This window comes from Vulpes lagopus, chromosome 12, assembly GCF_018345385.1.
Source record: "Vulpes lagopus strain Blue_001 chromosome 12, ASM1834538v1, whole genome shotgun sequence".
Classification (NCBI taxonomy): domain Eukaryota; kingdom Metazoa; phylum Chordata; class Mammalia; order Carnivora; family Canidae; genus Vulpes; species Vulpes lagopus.
In genome coordinates, this window is record NC_054835.1 from 15,082,433 (window position 1) to 15,100,680 (window position 18,248).

General features: G+C 42.1%; 1 protein-coding gene and 1 long non-coding RNA gene across 3 annotated transcripts in view; one reads left to right on the forward strand and one right to left on the reverse strand.

Moving 5' to 3' along the window:
- SMG6 (SMG6 nonsense mediated mRNA decay factor) overlaps positions 1–18,248 on the forward strand; it is a 244,824-nt gene that overhangs the window by 54,592 nt on the left and 171,984 nt on the right. For both annotated transcript variants that reach the window (XM_041724719.1, XM_041724718.1), the window contains 2 exons: positions 1,419–1,480; positions 8,264–8,409. In XM_041724719.1, coding sequence (XP_041580653.1) covers positions 1,419–1,480; positions 8,264–8,409 — 208 coding nt within the window. The remainder of the gene's footprint in view (positions 1–1,418; positions 1,481–8,263; positions 8,410–18,248) is intronic.
- On the reverse strand, positions 13,259–14,096 carry LOC121472974. The gene is made up of 3 exons (XR_005983043.1): positions 13,879–14,096; positions 13,574–13,767; positions 13,259–13,400 (listed from the first exon to the last, which is right to left on the reverse strand). It is a non-coding gene; the product is annotated as an uncharacterized LOC121472974 (long non-coding RNA).

Here is an 18,248-nt window from a genome sequence, read left to right on the forward strand (position 1 = left end):
CCCCTGAGATCAAGGTACTTGACTCCTCTTTCTATTTGGCTAGAGGGCCCTGAGTATTTTGGTTCTAGGAAACTGGAGAAGGTGACAACAAGGTTTGGTCTTTAGATTACCTCCACTTTTTTTTAGTTGAATTCCCCCCCCCCCCCGCCCCCACCTTTGGTTTGATCAGAGGGATCTTTCCCCTTGGTTTTCATAGAAGCATTTTCTGGAACCTTGAACTGAAGATTTTAAATTTGGTAGCTCATGAGCTAGATGTGGCTGGGAAATGCGTGTTTTTGGCTTGCCTAATGTCTAAATTTTTTCCATTTGTAGCCATCATTTAAAAGGCAGAGAGAGGGTTCGCATAAAACCTAGCTTTTGGCTTTTCTTTAAAAGAGGGAGGGGAGAAGAGATGATGGTCTCTAGGCTTCCAAAGAGCAGAACTAGAGTGGAACAAGCAGTGAGCACTACTGTCTCTGGTAGCCTATTTTGTACCTGGTCCCTGTAGACATTTGAATTTTCAGCTCTAGACCTAGAGCTTGAATTTTTTTTAATAATTTTTTAAAAAGGGATCCCTGGGTGGCGCAGCGGTTTGGCGCCTGCCTTTGGCCCAGGGCGCGATCCTGGAGACCCGGGATCGAATCCCACATCAGGCTCCCGGTGCGTGGAGCCTGCTTCTCCCTCCGCCTGTGTCTCTGCCTCTCTCTCTCTCTATGACTATCATAAATAAATAAAAATTAAAAAAAAATAATTTTTTAAAAAAGATTTATTTATTTATTTATTCATGAGAGACACAGAAAGAGAGAGAGAGGCAGAGACACAGGCAGAGGGAGAAGCAGGCTCCATGTAAGGAGCCCGACGTGGGACTCGATCCCAGGTCTCCAGGATCATGCCCTCGGCCGAAGGCGGTGCTAAACCGCTGAGCCACCGGGGCTGCTGTAGAGCTTGAATTTTTGTCTTAAAAGCTGGAGAAGTACAATTTGATGAGTTAGCTAGTGCTGAGTTACTTTATTGGTGGTTACAATAGTCCTGCTTTCTTGGGTAGGTAGAAAAATAGCTTATAAATAAGATTAGGGACTTACAAAATTAAAGTATTTTCCCTATCTTTATCTCTGTTTCATTTCCATCATTGTGGGGCCAGAGTGACTGACTCCTGGATCGGAGAGCTGCCATCGCTTCATTCCCTGCAGACAGACACCACTGCCAGCAGAGGGTGCTGTCCACTCACCAAGCCTGCCGTCATGTTGGCTCAGCTGATCAGCTGCTGTTGGGCATGTGCCCTGGGTCTGTGTGAGACTTTGGGCATGTTCATTTGGTTCCCATCCCTAGTGCCCACCCCTTAGACCCTGGCCAGGTTATTGTGTCACTAGGGACTCTGTTCAGTAACAGGAAACTGGGGAAAGTTTAATTGTTTTCTCCTCTCTCTTTTTCCCATGCAGCTGAACAAAAGGTTCATCCTCAGTTTTCTCCATGCCCATGGGAAGCTGTTTACCCGGATTGGGTAAGTGTGCAGGATGTTTATTTTATTTTCCTACATTACAAGTCATTTTGGAATTTAATATTGTTAGCAACTAGACTGTGTTTGTAACTGAGGGCACAGGGTGTGAATTCTTAGAGGCCTCCACCTTCTCTTCACTCACTCTGCTCGTGAAGTTTGGGAAATACTATTCCGCATCTGTCTGTCTCTTCTTTCTCTACTAAAGCCCCTTTTTAAACAACCCCCCCCCCCACTTCTAATCACTTTGGTTTCTCTTTCCTCTGCCTTCCAGCTCAGCCCCTAGTGAGCTCCTTAAGGAAGTCATACTCAGTCGCTGGTTACAGCTGCCAGGAGTCCTCCTTGGGGAGAATGGTATCCACTAATTGTCCCTTAAAGTGAAGAGTAACATTTTCTCTTTCTTCTGAACTATACTCCTTTCTCCTCTGCTCAGGTTCCTGCACCGTATTGCTGATCTCTTAATGCTAAGAGGTTTCTTTGGTTCCCCATCCGCCATGGATTTACATAGAAATCTCAGGGAAGGTGGTATGTGCAAAACCCTGTTACTTCCCATTAAATCCCTAGAAAGATGATGTTTTGATGTATCAAACGAGATCATGTTTTGGTGGATCAGAGTTTTTCCTCACTGTATAAAACTAGTGATTGATCTTATAGCCTGATGAATGCCTGCACACCACAATAGAGGTGTATGCTAATGCTTCTGTAGTCTAGGAGATGAATAAGTGGCAGTACTCTCTGATAGGGCTTTACTGTGTTTTCATATTTTCTCAGTTGGAGGTGCTATCATGAGCTACACTTGAAGCTATCTTTTGGATTATAGATTATTGTTAGTGTTTCCCTCACCTTCTGTCATGGCCTTCTATCTGTAATGCTCTAGAAGGTTTCCTTAGTGGGAGAAGCTAAAAGGCTTTGTCCTTCAGGAATCCCTGTTCCATGGATGATGAACCAGAAAGCATGCTTAGTACATACTCATTTGTCATCAGCCTGGTCAAGAGTGACAGTGATGGCTAGCACAGGGGTAGTCTTGATTTTGAAATCGCTTGGGAAACTTGAAGTAGTGTCAACTGATGCATCTCTATTAGGAGAACTAAGTGTAAAGTAACTAACTTTGGGAAAGGAAATCAGGTGTGTCAGTAGCTCCTCCCTTCTCCCCACCCTCCCTGTAAGCTCTACCCGTGGAGTTTTTACTCAAAATAGTTCCTATTTTGAGTAAAAATGGATAAACTAAAATAGATAAACTAAAAATAGATACACTATTGTATCCCTAGTGCCTGGCACACAGTAGGTACTCAGTAAATATTTGCTGTATGAATGAGTAAATCATTACAAGAAATGGATAGACTATGAAAGACTAGAAAGAAGGATCTAGTGTTCTAGTAGGTTATAGTAGACCCAGTTCAATCACTAGTGGGTCATGTAAAGCTGAAGTTACAAGATGGGCAAGATAATATCAGTGTCATTTCATATAATCACATCACAGCAAGAAACAACTATTATGCTGCACTTAAAATAGGAACTATGGCTCCTTTTTTTATCATCTTTTTTCTCAGATTTTTATCATCATTTTCTCATTTTTTCTCTCAAAAAAAAAATCTTTCTTACTGCCTTCCTGCCTTTCTACTCTGTATTTCTCTCCTTTTTTCCTTTTCCTGTGTTCTGTCCATTTTCACGTACTGTGGTGTTCTGAGTCAGTATTTTTCTACTGTTATATCATTGGTATTTTTGAGCCTTAATCATTCTTTGTTGTTGGAGGCTGTCCTGTGCATTGTAGGATGCTTAACAGCATCCCAGGCTTCCACACACTACATGCCTGTAGTATCCCTTCCTCTCCTTACCAGTCATGACAATTACAAATGTCATCAGACAATGCCAAATGTTCCCTGGGAGGCAAAATTGCTCTGCATTGGGAACTACTGTTCTGTTAGAGATTTGGGGGGCTAAAGAAGTTATCAACTTGGTCTAGAATGTGAAAATATTTACAATATATTTTCGTCAAGTTTAAGTATCAGGTAGAATCTTACTTTTGTTCCCTTTAAAAATTCACATAGATACATAGATTTTGGAGGAACTTTGGGAAAGAACCACAATAATGACTAAAAAGCTAGAAAATTATTTCTGAGAGGAAAAATTAATCTTAACAAAATTAAGATAAGGGGCACCGGGCTGACTCAGTTGGGGGGTGCGTGCAACTCTTGATCTCAGGGTTGAAGGTTCAAGCCCCATCCTGGGTATAGAGATTGCTTAAAAATAAAATCTTAGACACACAAGAACAAGAAATTAAGGTCAAAAAAAGGTCTCTTTAGAGGTACCCTGTGTGGTACCCTGTGTTTAAAAGAGTCAACCAGATAGTTTTTATTTCTATAGAATGACAGCAAGAGAAAATAGGCTTATATTATAGCTAAAGAGATTTTGGGATAGGTGTAAGAAAATTTCACAGAGGGAACATGTTTGGGAATTTTCTTCTCTGGAAGGCTTTAAAAAGGAATAGATAATCTCATTTGTCAGAAGTGGTTTGCTGTGGTCCAGGACATCTTCCATTCCTGCATATAGCGTATTCTGTTGGCAAAAAGATAAGGCATAAGGCCAGTCTAGTTTCACCTTCATAAAAAATGAGTTACAGTTGTGTTCACATGAGGAAAATATATGTAAATTCTAGGCACTCTAGCCCCTTGGTAAGTATTCTTCTTGTTCTCTCCTGGAGGGAAAAGAATTGAGCCCCCATATTTATTCTGGAAGGCAGAAACAGCAGTAACTTCTATTGGGGAAAAAAAAAAAGTATAGTAGTCTGTAAGACTAGAAAAACAGTGAGCCCAAGCCACACACAACAACATGGACTGTTGCCTAATTACCGAGAAGATGTGAAATGTGGGAGGCGTTGAAAACGAATTAAGAGTGAGGAGATTGTAATGGGGAGCAGCTGAAGACACATCCACTGTCCCGCCTGCCTTTTGGGAAAAGCCCTGGGTTGCATTGCTCTCCGGGCTTGTGCCTCCTCTGTGCCAGGTGTTCCAAATTGCGTCTGTACCCACTTGCATGCCTACTGCATGCAACACAAGTCTCCCTCAGTGTCCAGTGAAAAAGAGGTTCAAAGCAAAAGATGGAATTGGGTGCCAGAAAGAGTTTGTTTTACCTCTGACTAATTACAAGACCTCGAGAGGGAACAAGTAAAAGCCTCTTTGGGCTTCAGTTTCCATATCAGCAGTTTAAATAGATGATGTCCAAGGTCCATTCCAGTCCTTATGTCCTGTAGCACTATGATTTTTTTTCTCCTCTGTATCCTGTCACATGATTTAGTTGTGTTTGTTTTTGTTTAGCTACTGGATTTCTCCTATCTTGTTCAGTTTTTAAAAATGAAGAAGTTGAAAAAATTTAGGAAGCCTGATTCTTTTCTTCAGAGAATGTCATCTAGCCCAGCTGTGTTCCTCAGCATCTGAGAGGTTGGGTCCTGTCCCGTTAGTCACTGTCTGAGTCACTCCCACTCCTAGTTTAGGTCCTGGTGTTGTCCGAAAGACTGGTTTCTTGAAACTGCCATTCAAATGAGACAAGGTGTCTCTAGAGATCACTTCAGAAAGCAGTCACTTAAGTCTGCAAAAGGCTTATCCTGAAAATGATTGTATCTTCTGCAATTTTTAAGGATAGGGACAGAATCCTCTCAGGCTCAGGCAGAGAATTTAGTCGGGAGTTCCGTATGGCTCCCACAGATGCTTGCTTTCCTGGTAAGAGGCAGATCAGACCTGTGCTTGAACTCCACTGAAGAGACTGGGAAACCGGCAGCCTGGAGACTTGATTTGTGACGAATACAGTCATTTTGCTTCCCATTATTGCCTTGGTTAAAGTTACCACTTTAGTTTTTACTTGCTTGCTTAGTCACGCTATTTGCAAAGCTTCAAGTTCTCTTAGAATTCAAAGACTGATATATTTGTTTTGGTCTTTGAATTGTGAAAAATGCAATGTTTATGTCTTGATTTATTTTTAAAATTATAAATGTTTTAAATATAAAAGCCGGACATATTCATTGTAGGGAAAATCTACTTACTGCATACAGTACTCATTGTAAAATATTAAGAAAACCCAGCAAAAGAAGAAATAAAAAATTACCCATCTTCTCACTCTCCAGAGATAACTTCTTCACACTTAACACTTGATGTATATTTTTATCTTTATCTATACATATCATACATTTATTTTTACAAATATGCATAACAAATGATATTAAACTACTTTAAGTGTTTTCATTTAATATATATTGAACTTTTCTCCCACGTGATTAAAAATCTAATACAACTTTTAAAAACAGAATTTGAGCACTGGGTGTTATATGCTCCAATGTAACTGATGAATCACTAAATTCTGCCTCTGAAGCTAATAATACACTATATATTAATTAACTTGAGTTTAAATGAAAAATTAAAAAGAAATAATACTCAATTTTATGGATGTGCCATCTTAATGATCTGCGATTATTGGGCATTTGAGGCTGTTTCAACTTTTTTTTGTTATAAATTACCATCTTTTTATACTTTCCTCCTCTGCTACTACTGCTGTTACTTCTTTTATAATTTGATAAAACTTTAGACATAAATTTTACATTGTATTTATTTCCGTTTTAGTATAATTTTTATTCTGTAATATTGAGTGGAACAAAGAGAAAGACGTAAAACTACTTACAGGTAGTTTGAGGCCCGAATGCTGATTTTGTCACTAAAACTGGGAAGCAGAAACCCCATTACTGAGCTCTGAGGAAGGATCTTTTATCTGTGTATCCCTCAGTTATTGCCCAACAAAGCTGCTTTAGTCTGAGTGGATTCATCTTCTCAGAATTGAAGTTAATTCAACATTTATCCTTATATATTTGATTTTCCTTTTGTTTTAAAATCATGTTGAACTAGTTGAAAGGCAAAGGGAGGAGCTTTTATTTTTTTTAAGTTAAAAAAAAAAAAAGAAAAAAGATGTGGCTATTTGACCTGATGCTCATTCGAGACTTCAGTCTGACCTGGGGAGTTATTGGAGTCAATTTTCATCCCAGGGAAGAGGCTTCCTCAGACACAGCTTCGAAGCAGGACTGTCCCACGTGACGCTTCCATCATGTCGTTCTGTGCTGGCTCTCCACTGCCTTTCAACGCTGAGACACATGGCCCTGAAACTTGCCCATTGTGACTGCTTTTCAAGCAGAGTGAACACTGCTATTCTCGTAATGAGAAGTGCTAGCCCCCCTCCCCACCTCTGACCAGAAAGAGTGCTGCACAGTGTCAAGATTTAAAATGAAACCTTTGTTATAGCCCATGGGGAAAAATGGATCCATTCCAGCCCCAAACATATCACTCTCTGCCATTCCAAACCTACCAAGTTTTAATGGTTCTGAAACTTTTGGAAGTAAAAACAAGGCTCTTTTTTTTTCCTTGTTTTTTTGTGGAGGGACACTTGAAATGGCACGTTGGGGAAAAAAAATACATGGCATGGCATGTTTTGTGCCAATGAAAATGAGGAGCTCAGCAGAGAAGGGAACTGGAGTATAAACTGTAAATGACCCATAACTGTGGCATGACTCCTGGGTACCCAAAGGTCAGTAATAGGAGTTGCCATCCAAGGGCAGGGAAGGAATATTGCTAAGATGCCAGAAAGCTCTGGAGTTTTTTTCCTAACCTGGGGAGGGTACTACTCAGTGGGGGAAGGGCCAAGGTTCAGGTGAAAACCAAAGTTTAGGACTTGAAACCATTTTGTATCTTTTGAGAAGGATTCCCTTTCCTGTGGCTTTCCAGAAGCTATTTATTAATCCAGCCTGGAGCTGTTCCTCATGCCACCCCCCAGTGTACCACAAGGAGTTTGTTTGTTTGGGAGATGGGGGTAGAGGATGGATAAAAGATATTTTGCTGACCATGAATTGTTCAGCATGGCTCTAAGGCCCATGTGCCTGGTTTCTCTCTCTAGCACCAAGTTTGAATTTGCTTTTTATTTTCTGAGGACTTGAGCTGTGGTTTATTCATGTTGCCAGAGGAGCTCCAGGCATGCACCACTGTTTGGGATCCAGTGGCCACATTTGGCAAGCGGTGGTTTGAATGACCTCTCTTTAGGAGCCCTAGGTCACTGGCGGGATTTCTACCTCCCTACATTACAGACTCTTCCTGTATTGGGAGTGGCAGTTGGCCAGGGCATTAGATTTCCACTGGCCTGAAAACATACAGACCCTGATGAGCAGAGACTTGTGAGAGGGAGGACAGCAACACAGGAAAGACTGAAACAGATCATGGGGGCCCTTGGTCTAAGGTTTCTTTGAGGGGAAGTCTGGGATCCCTAGGTGGAACAATTAGTGCAATAGTACCTAAAAGATAGCAGCAGAACTATGTCTGGTTTCCTGAAGCGAAGCCTTGAGTGAAGACTCTCTAGATTCATGAACCTCTTTTTATAGAATACAGTTTTCATATCAGGGAGTTTGGGGAATATGTATGTTGTAGAGCTTTAAGGAAGTTTGTTCACTATTCACAAAAACTGAATGTTTCAGAGAGAAACTTTGATTTCAGCTTGAATCCAGTGATTGATTACCAGGGGTTAGGAAATAGCATACCAAAGCCTAATAGTTCATAGTGATATATCCAGAGGTTGAGTTGTTTCTATCTCTGATCCCTGATCAATTCTTTCTTTTAAATGTGGTCACAACCTTAGGATACTAGGAAGGTTTGTGAAAGAAAATGCCCTAGGCATTAATAGGGTGAGGTGGGTGAGAATTTGCACGTGTGCTCACCAACCGCTCTTGGGCATGTGCCTCCCTGAATGAGCTGGCTGTATTTGCAGGATGGAGACATTCCCTGCGGTGGCTGAGAAAGTCCTCAAGGAATTCCAGGTGCTGCTGCAGCACAGCCCACCTCCTATTGGAAGTACCCGCATGCTGCAGCTTATGACCATCAACATGTTTGCCGTACACAACTCTCAGCTGAAAGGTAAGGAATGGCTGGCGTCTTTATCTACACAGATAAAGCTGAATCAGGCTGCTTTCCAATGCTACTATACCACTACATTCCCCCTTATACACATGCGTGTGTGTACACACAAACACACACCCCTATCATTGCTTCTCAGATTTTTAATTTACTCTCTGAAATCTGTATGACTCTCTAGTGCTTGGGTGGGATGAAAGGAAGGAATCATGGGTATAGAGCTTAATTTGCAACCCAGAGATGCTGTTGCACATCTGGCCATGCTAAAGCCAGCAGCAAGGCCTCTTGGAGGCTACAGACCCAGAGCCTCTCCCAGGGGAGAGGCATTGCTGAAATGTTTCATTGCAGAGACCATACGCTTGGCAGGGATTGGGAATAGCTGTTTCTGGACTCATGTACCCTGTTTGTTCAGTATGGAAAAGTCTAGTTCCCTATGGGCTATCCCTTGTGGGAGCCTGCCAGGGAGTATGAACAGTGAATTGATGAGCTTTGGTGACTCAGACTGGAAGCACAAAAATCACCAGGCCTAGAATTTGGCTATTATACTGGTGTCCATTTGAAATGCTTTTCTGAACACTGGGTTTTTTTGACATGTGGAGGGGAGGTGGAGGGAGGGGCTGACTGTCAGGATTTTTAAATGTTCTGATGACCAGGTCACTGTTGAAGGATGTTACCAGGATCATTTCCCTCCCCTCCACCCCCCTTAGGTAAGGATGATGTGGTTTGACTTGACAGAAATATGTAGCATGGGGGTGACATTGTTTTGTGTGTTTATTTGGCCCACACTGCCAAAGAATTGTTTCAGAGCATTGACAGAGAGTGTTCAGTCTCAGGACTGGAAGGTTGTTATCTGAAATGCCAAGAAGTGGAAATTATCCTCTGCAGATTCTATTGTAAAACAGACCTGGCCTTTCTGAGCAGAGAAAGGCTGTGTTGTCGCTAGTTCTCTTGTTGCATCTTTTCTCACTCTGAAGTTGATTTATTTCCTTTCCCATTTATACTTGGGGGTTATGCCTCAGTTTACTGGTGTAAAGGTAAGGTGGAGGATTTCTCCCCTTATGAGTGTATGTGCCACACTTTCCCTTGAAATTTAGCTCCTCCTGGGACTCTTTCTCTAAGTCCTCTGCTAGTCTGCCTGGGTTTTCAATCATACGTGAATCTTAGAGGATACTCTCCTCTTGTGCTGCCTGCTACAGCGTTTAAAATTCCCAGCAGAAGTCTAGATGCAGAGACTTGGGTGCCTTTTTGAGTTTGGCTAATTATTCCTGAGAATACCTGTGAGGAAGCATGCAATCTTGAGGGGCAGTAGTGGTTTCCAGGAAGGAAGAAATAAAGTTTGTGAAGTGCTGTCATGGTGAGCTATGAAGTCCAAAGGGGAGGGAGATTGATTCGTTCATCATTACTCTGCTGGTTCTCCTACCAAGTGGGAAGCTCACTGGTCAGAAGATGGGGCCTCCTGTGGTGCCCTCCTATTTATTTGCCTGCCTCCCTGTAACAGCAGGAAACAGAGTTAAAAAGTGAGTTGCCTGTCACAGAACTGCAGCCCCTGCCACAATATCATTCCATCCTCAAGTGACCTGTAGTCTCAGGAGGTGTGAGTGTAAAGGACCTGCAGCTCTTGCCTGTGAAGCATCTGTTGTCAGCAGCTTCTGCTCCATGAAAAGGAATACCTTGGCCTTTTGATAGGCCACCAGTGAGTCCTTTTCTTGTAGCTGCTGTTAAGTAAAGGTTAAGAAAATATGGGTAAATGGAAGGTGAGATAGTGAGAACAGAGAAAGAAGAAAAAAGGTGGTTCTCCCATTTGAGGCCAAGGTTCTTTTTTTTAGGACTCTTTTCTATCCATGGTTGGTCATAATGAGGACCCGCTAGCTTAGAACAATATGTCAAAGCCTGTGCTTGAGACTACTCATTTCTGGCCCTGTCCTGATGGTCACCTACATGAGGCACCTGGGGCCCAGGGAAGCACGAGCTGAGGTGGTCAGAAGCTCCAAGAATGTTTTAGGGAAAAACAGCCTGGGCCATAGGATATAACACTCTAGTAGGACAGAGAGCTCTTCGGATGTGCTGCCAAGTACCCGGTGTGCAGTTGAGGCGGCTGTCCAGACCCCACTGTGTGGGCTGCCATGGGGAGAGGGGTGAGCAGAGCACTCAGCGGGGCTGGTTGGTGGGAAGATGCACTTTTCCATTTCCCAGCACATGAGTCATCTTCTCTGGGCCCCTGTGCTGTGCTTGCACGGACAGTGGCAAGAAGGGGGTGTTGTGGCTGAGTAGCAGCATCTGTGCCGGGGGTGGAGAGGGAAGGGGGTTGGGGAGAGGGTAAAGATTTAAATCCTTCACTAATCAGCAGCAGTTTGAATCACATTTTTATGAGTAAGGAAGTGATAAATCAGCCCTCAGTGTTCAGCCCCCAAGTCCTGTCAGCTGGTGCCCTTCTGAAGGCTTCTCTCCAGGCCAGTCTGCTTGCTGTCAGAGTCGCCACCCAGCCACAGAACCCTGGCTGTCTGAAACCAGGAAGCAAGGGCCTGATGTTGCCTGGCCCTCCCAGGTGCTTGGGGTCTTGGTGATTTGGCAGTCACTGCGAGTTACAGAACATCTGGACCATCATTTTTCTTTCCATTCTTTCTTGGACATGTCCTACTGGGTGGGTGTTTGCATATGTCAGTTCCTGGACTCTGCGGAGAAGGAATATTCCAGCCTGAAGCAGAGGTGATCTGTGGTCCCCAAGACAGTCGGGATCCTTTCAGTCTGTGCCTGGGCCTTCCTTGTAGATGTGGTACCTAAGGAGTATGATTTGAAGAGCAACAGGGACATCCTTACTAAAAAAGTATGTTATTTGTTGATGCCTTTGATTCATTTTTGTGTGTGTTCAGTGCCAGCCTTTGTATAATTGTCCTTTTTTCAAAATATCAGTAGTTCAGGGGTAGAAATGCTACTAACACTATAATGTGATTACTTTTTAAATGTGCTTTCCTCGTGGTCAAGAGAGACATAGAACTATTTAAAAGCGTTGGACACTACACAAGTAAAAATGGAGGAAAAAAACTTAGCTAGTGACAGGTAACAGGCATCTTTTCCCCTTTCCCAGGTTATAGTTCTCCCTGGAGCTCAGGGAGGCAGAAGATATGAGGTCAGATTTGCCCTCCCCCCTCCCCCCCCCAGAACACAGGGGAAAATAAATTGAGTTCTGCTACATCATTTAACCAACTAAACTTTCAGGTCTCAGCAGTGATCTCAAAATTCATGGGTTTTGAGGGCCATTGGTGGGGGAAACCTCTATCTCCTCCTCCCATATGGGCCCTTTGCAAAAATTCTACTTTAGTGGAACTCTAGAGTTTGGAATCCTGCACTGAAGTGGTTGAAGACAGATAAATTTGAGAGATGTTTGGGGGCTCTTAGCAAAGTGCCCAGTATTTACTAGGCACTCAGTAAGTCTGTATTGAATGCATGGATGAAGAAGGCCACAGTTCTGGACAAGCCAGCTCTCACTGAACAGTGTGTTCCTTACCTGGCCCGTGTCCAAAATTGTCCTTTGGAGAGTGATGGATGGTGGTGAGATAGGTGGTTCCCAGAGTGATGTCACAATTCGTAATCTCTCTACAACATTCCAGAGCCTGAAGGGAGAAATGGGGCCTTCTCCACGTGCCTCAGTATTTAACACTTCAGTGGCCATCTGATTGGCTGACATGATGCTGGAGGGTGAACTGTTGGTCTAAACCACAGACACTCCAAGAATTTTAATTTTTCAAAAATTCTGTAATTTAAGGAAATAAACTCTAGTTTCTTAAAGAGGAATAATTGAAGCAACGTTTGTGGTAGGGCATCACTGAAACCCATTGCATCCCCCATCTGTGCCCAATTTGCTCCAATCTGGCCACCCCGCCACCCTACCCCCCCTCCCCTTTTTCTCTCTCCCTCTTCCTCTCTCTCTCTTTAAAAAATATGTTTTATAATTCCTAGAATCAAAACCATCTCAGGCACACACTGTTTTATTTTACTGTATTATTGGATTATACTTCCTATAAATCGTTGGATGTTATTCATTGGCCACCACTGGAATAACTTCCCTTTTCTGTGCCCTGGCCCCCTCTTTTTCCTACTCCTTTTCCTCCTGTATCAGTTCATAGACTAGGCCTCCATTTCAGCCTTGTAGAAAAGCCCTGGTGGAAGCAAGAGAACACCCAAGAGATACTTCTTGTGTGTGCCATTGGTGCTCCCTGCTTTTAGGAAGCATTTTGGGGCTGAGATTGAGGTAGGCCTGGACTGGCATTCCTTCTGTTATCATTTATGCTTTCTCTTATGGTTCGTTAGTAATCCTGAATTGCAGGAGGTAGAGGGAGGCCACATGTGTGTCTCCAGAAGGTAAAGAATCACAGCTGTCTACATGGAACTGACAGTGGTTAACCCAGGGGTTGAGTTGCTTGAGGTGGAGACCTCACACCTTCATGCTATTGTTGTTTATGATGGTTGACTCTAGGTGAGAAGTTTGATTCACAACCAGAGTTCCTTTGTTTTCCAGCTACAAGTACCTTACAGACCTTGAGTACAGCAATGTTTCTCTATGAAAATTTGCTTCTGGGTCTCTTACCAAAGCAGAATGTATGAAGTGCCTAATCCTCTGCTTGTCAGAACAGTTGTACAGGAAATCCACCTTTCATAAAGGGTTAGGCCTGAGTTTAGCTGTATCAACTGTCCTCTATTCCTCCTTCTATTATCTCTAGTAGTAGAAGCCCTTGGGCTTTTTCTCCTAAAGGATCTATGGGTAGATTTTTCCAGGTAATCAGCACTTCCTGACCTTTATTTTCAGAACTGCTCAGTTTAGAGTAAATTAGCAAAGAAAGAGCAAGCTTGGCCAACAAATTTTTTGAGAAGTTTATTCAAAGGTCAGAGAACGCAGGCCAGAAGAGGACACATCCTTCAGCTATGCCCTCTATCCCTCTTGGGGAGATATAACTCTCAGCAGGTTGCTTACTACAGACTTCTTTCCTCAGAATTCCCTGGAAAAGAAGAAAAAAATTAAAGAAGCGAATGTCAGGGGACCTGCCTATCTTTCCTGACTCTGATTTCCAGGATCCTTGTTTTCAGAATGTATCTGTTACTTTAGGCTGGGGGAAGAGAGTTCTGAAAAGTGAAAGAAATGAATATCATATTAATAAAATTAAACCCTTACCATATCAGTTGAAGAAATCGTTTCTGTGTTTGTCTCAAGGTGACAGTGTGGTTTGGTGTCCTTGGTCTTTGGTTTGGAGTTCTGAAGTGCAGTATCCCGTCATTGCCCAGGAGTTAATATGGGCCGGATATCTCCTCTCTTGCCATTTTATAGCTTCCCAATTTGATTTTCTTTTGCTCCAGGAAGGACTTTTTCTGAAAAGAAGACAATATTGGGAAGAATGTTGGCAGCAGGGCTCTTACAGCTGCCTTTCCAGAGTTCTCTTTAAGCTTTTCCTGAGGAAAAAAATTTTACATGTAGCTTACAGGGGGCTCAGGCCAGATGGGTACTGTATGCTGAATACCCAGTGGAAATGGGTATGTTCTGGGGATGGGGTGAAAGGGCATAAGTTGTACTTTGTATCCTAACCAACTAAATGATCTAAGGAAGAATTGTAGCTTTCAGAGGTAGTGACAGATGATAACAGCAAAACAACACTGATAATACCTGATGACCTTTTATAGTGGCTGTGTATGTATTTTCATTTGATTTTTTCCTTCAGCTGTCAGAGTCAGGTGGGACAGATACTTTCTGTGCTATTTTTTTTTTTTAATTTTTATTTATTTATGATTGGGATCCCTGGGTGGCGCAGTGGTTTGGCGCCTGCCTTTGGCCCAGGGCGCGATCCTGGAGACCCGGGATCGAATCCCACGTCGGGCTCCCGGTGCATGGAGCCTGCTTCTCCCTCTACCTGTGTCTCTGCCTCTCTCTCTCTCTCTGTGACTATCATAAAAAAAAAAAAAAAAAATTTATTTATTTATGATAGGCACACAGTGAGAGAGAGAGGCAGAGACATAGGCAGAGGGAGAAGCAGGCTCCATGCACCGGGAGCCCGACGTGGGATTCGATCCCGGGTCTCCAGGATCGCGCCCTGGGCCAAAGGCAGGCGCCAAACCACTGCGCCACCCAGGGATCCCTTTCTGTGCTATTTTATAGGTAGATAAGGAATATATCAGAAAGGTTTAATTATTTTTTAAAGGTTTTATTTATTCATGAGAGACGCAGATTGAAAGGCAGAGACACAGGCAGAGGGAGAAGTAGGCTCCCCGCAGGGAGCCTAATGCGGAACTTGATCCCAGCACCCCAGGGTCATGACCTGAGCCAAAGGCAGACACTCAACCACTGAGCCACCCAGGTGCCCCGGAAAGGTTTAATTAAGCAAAGTTGCACAGCTAGCAAATTACACCCACATCTTAAGTATCAGAAGACACAAAAACTTCTCTGGACTTAATTGAGACAGTTAAACAATGCAAGCATCTTGTTCCCCCACCTTCACCCCAAAATCTGAGCAGCTGCTGTTTTTGGATGCAAAAAGTGATCCTTGAGTCTGATTTGAGACTGAAGAGGAACAGAGGTAGAGATGAGGGAGTTGGGGGGAGTCATAATTCTTCCAGGCGGCTTGAATCTCCTGTGGGGCCACAGGTAATAAACTGGCAGAAGGATATGGTTTGGGGATATCAGACTTGTTGGGGTTCCATATTTACTATTCTCATGGATAAAAGGGAACCTCCCTCTTAAAATGGAAAGCATTGTTCACAACCATTGGGAAAAGAAATGTTCATCTTTGTCTTGCTTTGGGAAATGTAGTGGCGTTCTTGCTCTCGCTCTTTTTTAAAGGACTTTTTCGGAACATCATTTCTTATTTTCATGATCTTTTCAAATATCTTTCTTGCTTTTAAAAAAAAAGGCTTTTTACATGCCATTTTTAGAGGAGACTGTGATTCTTATTTTGGGCTTGGGGGGAAAGTAGATATACCATTCATGCAGAAAAGAGGATGAGAATGTAGAACATTTGAAAGGGTAATAATGTGAATACACATGGAAGCCCACCTGAGTTAAAAGGAGAATGTTGTTAGTGCCTCAGAAGCTCCCTGTTGTGTCTCCTGCCTATGGTAGTTCTTCCTCATTCTCACGGGTAATTCTCATCCTGACCTGTGGAGTTCATTCCCTTACTCTTCTTTATAGTGTTAAGTATGTACTCTTAAAGTGTAGTTTGGTTTTGTTTGCATATAAATGGAATCATGCTTAATCATATTATTTACATTCTTTTCTCTCTGGCTTATTTTGTTCCATGTAATGTTTGTGAGTTCTGTCCATGCTTATGTGTGTGATTGTAGTTTATTCATTTTCATTGCTATAATAACTCCATTTTATTCATGTTTCACAGTTTACACATTCTTATTTTAAGGACACTTGGTTTTCTCTTTGGGGCTGTTATGAATACTCAATCCATTGACAGTTACTGTAATAATTGGTGTATTTTGATTTATACATACTATCCTACTTTTTATTTTATTTTATTTTTTTTTAAGATTTTATTTATCCATTCATGAGAGACACAGAGGGAGAGAGAGGCAGAGACACAGGCAGAGGGAGAAGCAGGCTCCATGCAGGGAGCCCGACGCTGGGACGCAATCCCGGGTCCCCAGGATCACGCCCTGGGCTGAAGGCAGCACTAAACTGCTGGGTCACCTGGGCTGCCCCTATCCTATTTTTTAAATATCAGTTTTATCGCAGTAAAGTTTATACACAATAAAAAGAACCCATTTTAAGAGTGCATTTCAGTGAGTTTGACCAATTTATATACCCAGGTAACTAATCATCACAATCAAGATACAGAACGTTCCATCATCCCAAATAGTTTTCTTTGTGTGCATTTTACTTGATCTCCTTTCCTATTCCTAGTCCCAGGTAAACCACTGATCCACCTTCTGTCACTATACATGGGATATGTCTTTTCTAGAGTTTCTTATAAATGGAATCATATAGTATGTACTCTTTCGTTTCTGGTTTCTTTTGCCCAGATTAAAGTGTCTGAGATTCATGTTGCTTATGTGAATTGATATTTCATTCCTTTGTATTACGAAATAGTATTCTACTGTAAGGATAGATTGCAGTTTTGTTTATCTAGTTACCTGTTGATGAACATTTTGGTTGTTTCTCTTTGGGGGCTCTAATGAATAAAGCTGCCACAAAGACTTGTATGAGAAGTCTTTTTCACTTGTGTGAAAGTCTTTGTGAGCATGTATTTTAATCTCTTGGGTAAATACCCAGGAGTAGTTGTTCTGGGTCAAATGTTAAGTATATGTGTAACTTTATAAGAAACTGCTAAGCTGTTTTCTAAAGTAGTTGAATCATTTTACATTCCTTGCAGCAGGGCCTAAGAGTTCCAGTTTCTTTGCATCCTTGCTGACATTTGGTATTGTCAGGGTTTTTTTGTTTTGTTTTGTTTTGTTTTTTTACTTTGGCTATTTTGGTAGATATGTGGTACCATTTTGTTTTGATTTTAATACATTCTGTGTTTCCCTGATGACTAAGGATGATGAGTGACTTTTCATGTGCTTATTTGCCATTTATATATCTTCTTTGGTGAGTGTCTGTTTAAATCTTTTGCCCATTTGAAAAGTCAAGTTGTTTGCCTTTATTTTGAAGTTTTGAGTTCTCTGTACAATCTGGATATAAGCCCCTTATCAGATACATGTTTTGTAGATATTTTTTCCCAGTGCTTTCCCATTACCTGTTCCGTTTCCTTTTTTCTTCTTTCTTTGGATTTCTTTCTCCATTCGTTCTCCCCCTTTCCCTACTAGTTTCCTTTGCTTTTATTAGTGGTTACCCTGGGAATTAAAGCATGTGCACTTACCTTGCCAAAAGTCAAGTTATTCAACATTTTCACTCCTCCTATATAATACAGGGACCATGGGATACTTAAATTCTATTCATTCTCTTCTCATTGTTTCTCCAGTTTACATACTGCTATTGTCATGTATTTTCGTTCTTTTTTTCCTTTTAAACTCTACCGGACAAATTGTTGTTGTTTATTTTGTTGGTAAATGTTTCTTTAGACCTACCCATATATTTACTACTTTCTTTTCATTCCTTTTTGTATTTCAGACCCTCCACCTGGGATCATTTTCTTTCTACCGGAAGTATATTCTTTGGAATGTATTTAGTGAAGTTTGTTTGTTTATTTAAGGGAGAGAGCCAGCACCCACATGAGTGCACAAGGTGGGGGGTTGGAGAGGGGGGCAGAGGGAAAGGGAGAAGCAAAGTCCATACTGATATGGAGCCTTGAGACAGGGCTCGATTCCATGACCCTGAGATCACTACCTGAGTCAGATGAGCCACCCAGGCACTCCCAGTGAAGTTCTTTAGATGACAGATTTTTTCAGTTTTTATTTGTCTGAAAAGGCTTTAATTTCCTTATTCCTAAAAGATCTATGTTCACTGGTAATAGAATTCTAGGTTAACAGTTACTTTCGTTCAGTCCCCATTTAAGATAATTCATTGTCTCTGAGGTTTCACTGTTGCTGATTAAAAGCTAACCATCAGGGACGCCTGGGTGGTGGCTCAGCGGTTGGGCATCTGCCTTCAGCTCAGGCATGGTCCTGGAGTACCAAGATAGAGTCCCACATCAAGTCCCGCATTGGGATCCCTGCATGGAGACTGCTTCTCCCTCTGCCTGTGTCTCTGCCTCTCTGTGTCTCTCATGAGTAAATAAATAAAACCTTAAAAAAAAAAAAAAAAGCCAACCATCAGTCAAATTGTTTTCATTCTTATGACTTGTGTGTGTGCACGCTGCATTCCAAATAACTTTGCAGTTCACTGAATCTTTCCTTAACTATATCTAATGTACTAA